The sequence below is a fragment of the Penaeus monodon genome, chromosome 31, assembly GCF_015228065.2.
Source record: "Penaeus monodon isolate SGIC_2016 chromosome 31, NSTDA_Pmon_1, whole genome shotgun sequence".
NCBI classification, from domain to species: domain Eukaryota; kingdom Metazoa; phylum Arthropoda; class Malacostraca; order Decapoda; family Penaeidae; genus Penaeus; species Penaeus monodon.
The window spans coordinates 32,539,075-32,539,838 of NC_051416.1; the positions used below are offsets into that span (position 1 = coordinate 32,539,075).

At 46.7% G+C, this 764-nt stretch overlaps 1 protein-coding gene across 1 annotated transcript in view; it reads right to left on the bottom strand.

Annotated features, from left to right (window-relative positions):
* Positions 1-764, bottom strand: part of LOC119593179 (cytochrome P450 2L1-like) — a 6,738-nt gene that overhangs the window by 3,141 nt on the left and 2,833 nt on the right. The window contains exons 5-6 of the mRNA XM_037942158.1: positions 439-608; positions 46-276 (exon numbers count right to left, since the gene is read on the bottom strand). Coding sequence (XP_037798086.1) covers positions 46-276; positions 439-608 — 401 coding nt within the window. The remainder of the gene's footprint in view (positions 1-45; positions 277-438; positions 609-764) is intronic.

The following is a 764-nucleotide window of genomic DNA, read 5'->3' on the forward strand; positions in this document are numbered from 1 at the left end:
TACCATGCACACATAAATCGGTCAGTCAGCTACGCTCTAGTTTACCTTGATGAAATTGGTAACGTTCTTTAACGGCTTAACGTCTTGCTTTAGTATGGGTATGAAGGAAGCTAACTTTAGCGCTCCGGGGATGAAGTGGAGAGGAGAGAGGAAGTTGATGTCGGCCGGCGCGATGAACGTCTTCAGGAGGGTGGCCATTTTGGCGTCGTCGTAGGAGTACCTCTTGCCCATCACCATCGCCCAGATCACGTTGATGATTGACCGGTTGAAGAAGCGCTGGGAAGTCATGTCTGTTATTATCTCTTTGAATACATTATAATACACACCCACACGTCTGCATGCATATTCACACATACTCAATATATTTAGAAACTTTAATGATTTTGCTTTGCTCTTTCATATTACAAAAATTTGGCCTTGTTTAGTACCGGTGCTCACCTGCATGACAATCGGCTGATCTCTCTGCAGCGCGATGTGGTCCATCAGCTCCTTGACTTCGAGGATCATGAGCGGCTCCAGGCTGGTCTTGCCGAAGCCCAGGTCCCTCAGGTGGCGCAGGACGAAGCGCCTCTGCTCCTGCCACAGCTCTCCCGACGAGCCGAGAATACCTGGAACAAAGGCAAGATCTCACGGAGTAAGGATAACAGCCAGGGGAATGACTGATGCTAGTAATGTAGATGGTATAAATGGATGCGAATTGATTGTGTATTTATGTACATGAGTCCATTTTCATATTTATGTCTATGGTGACTAACTGTATGCTT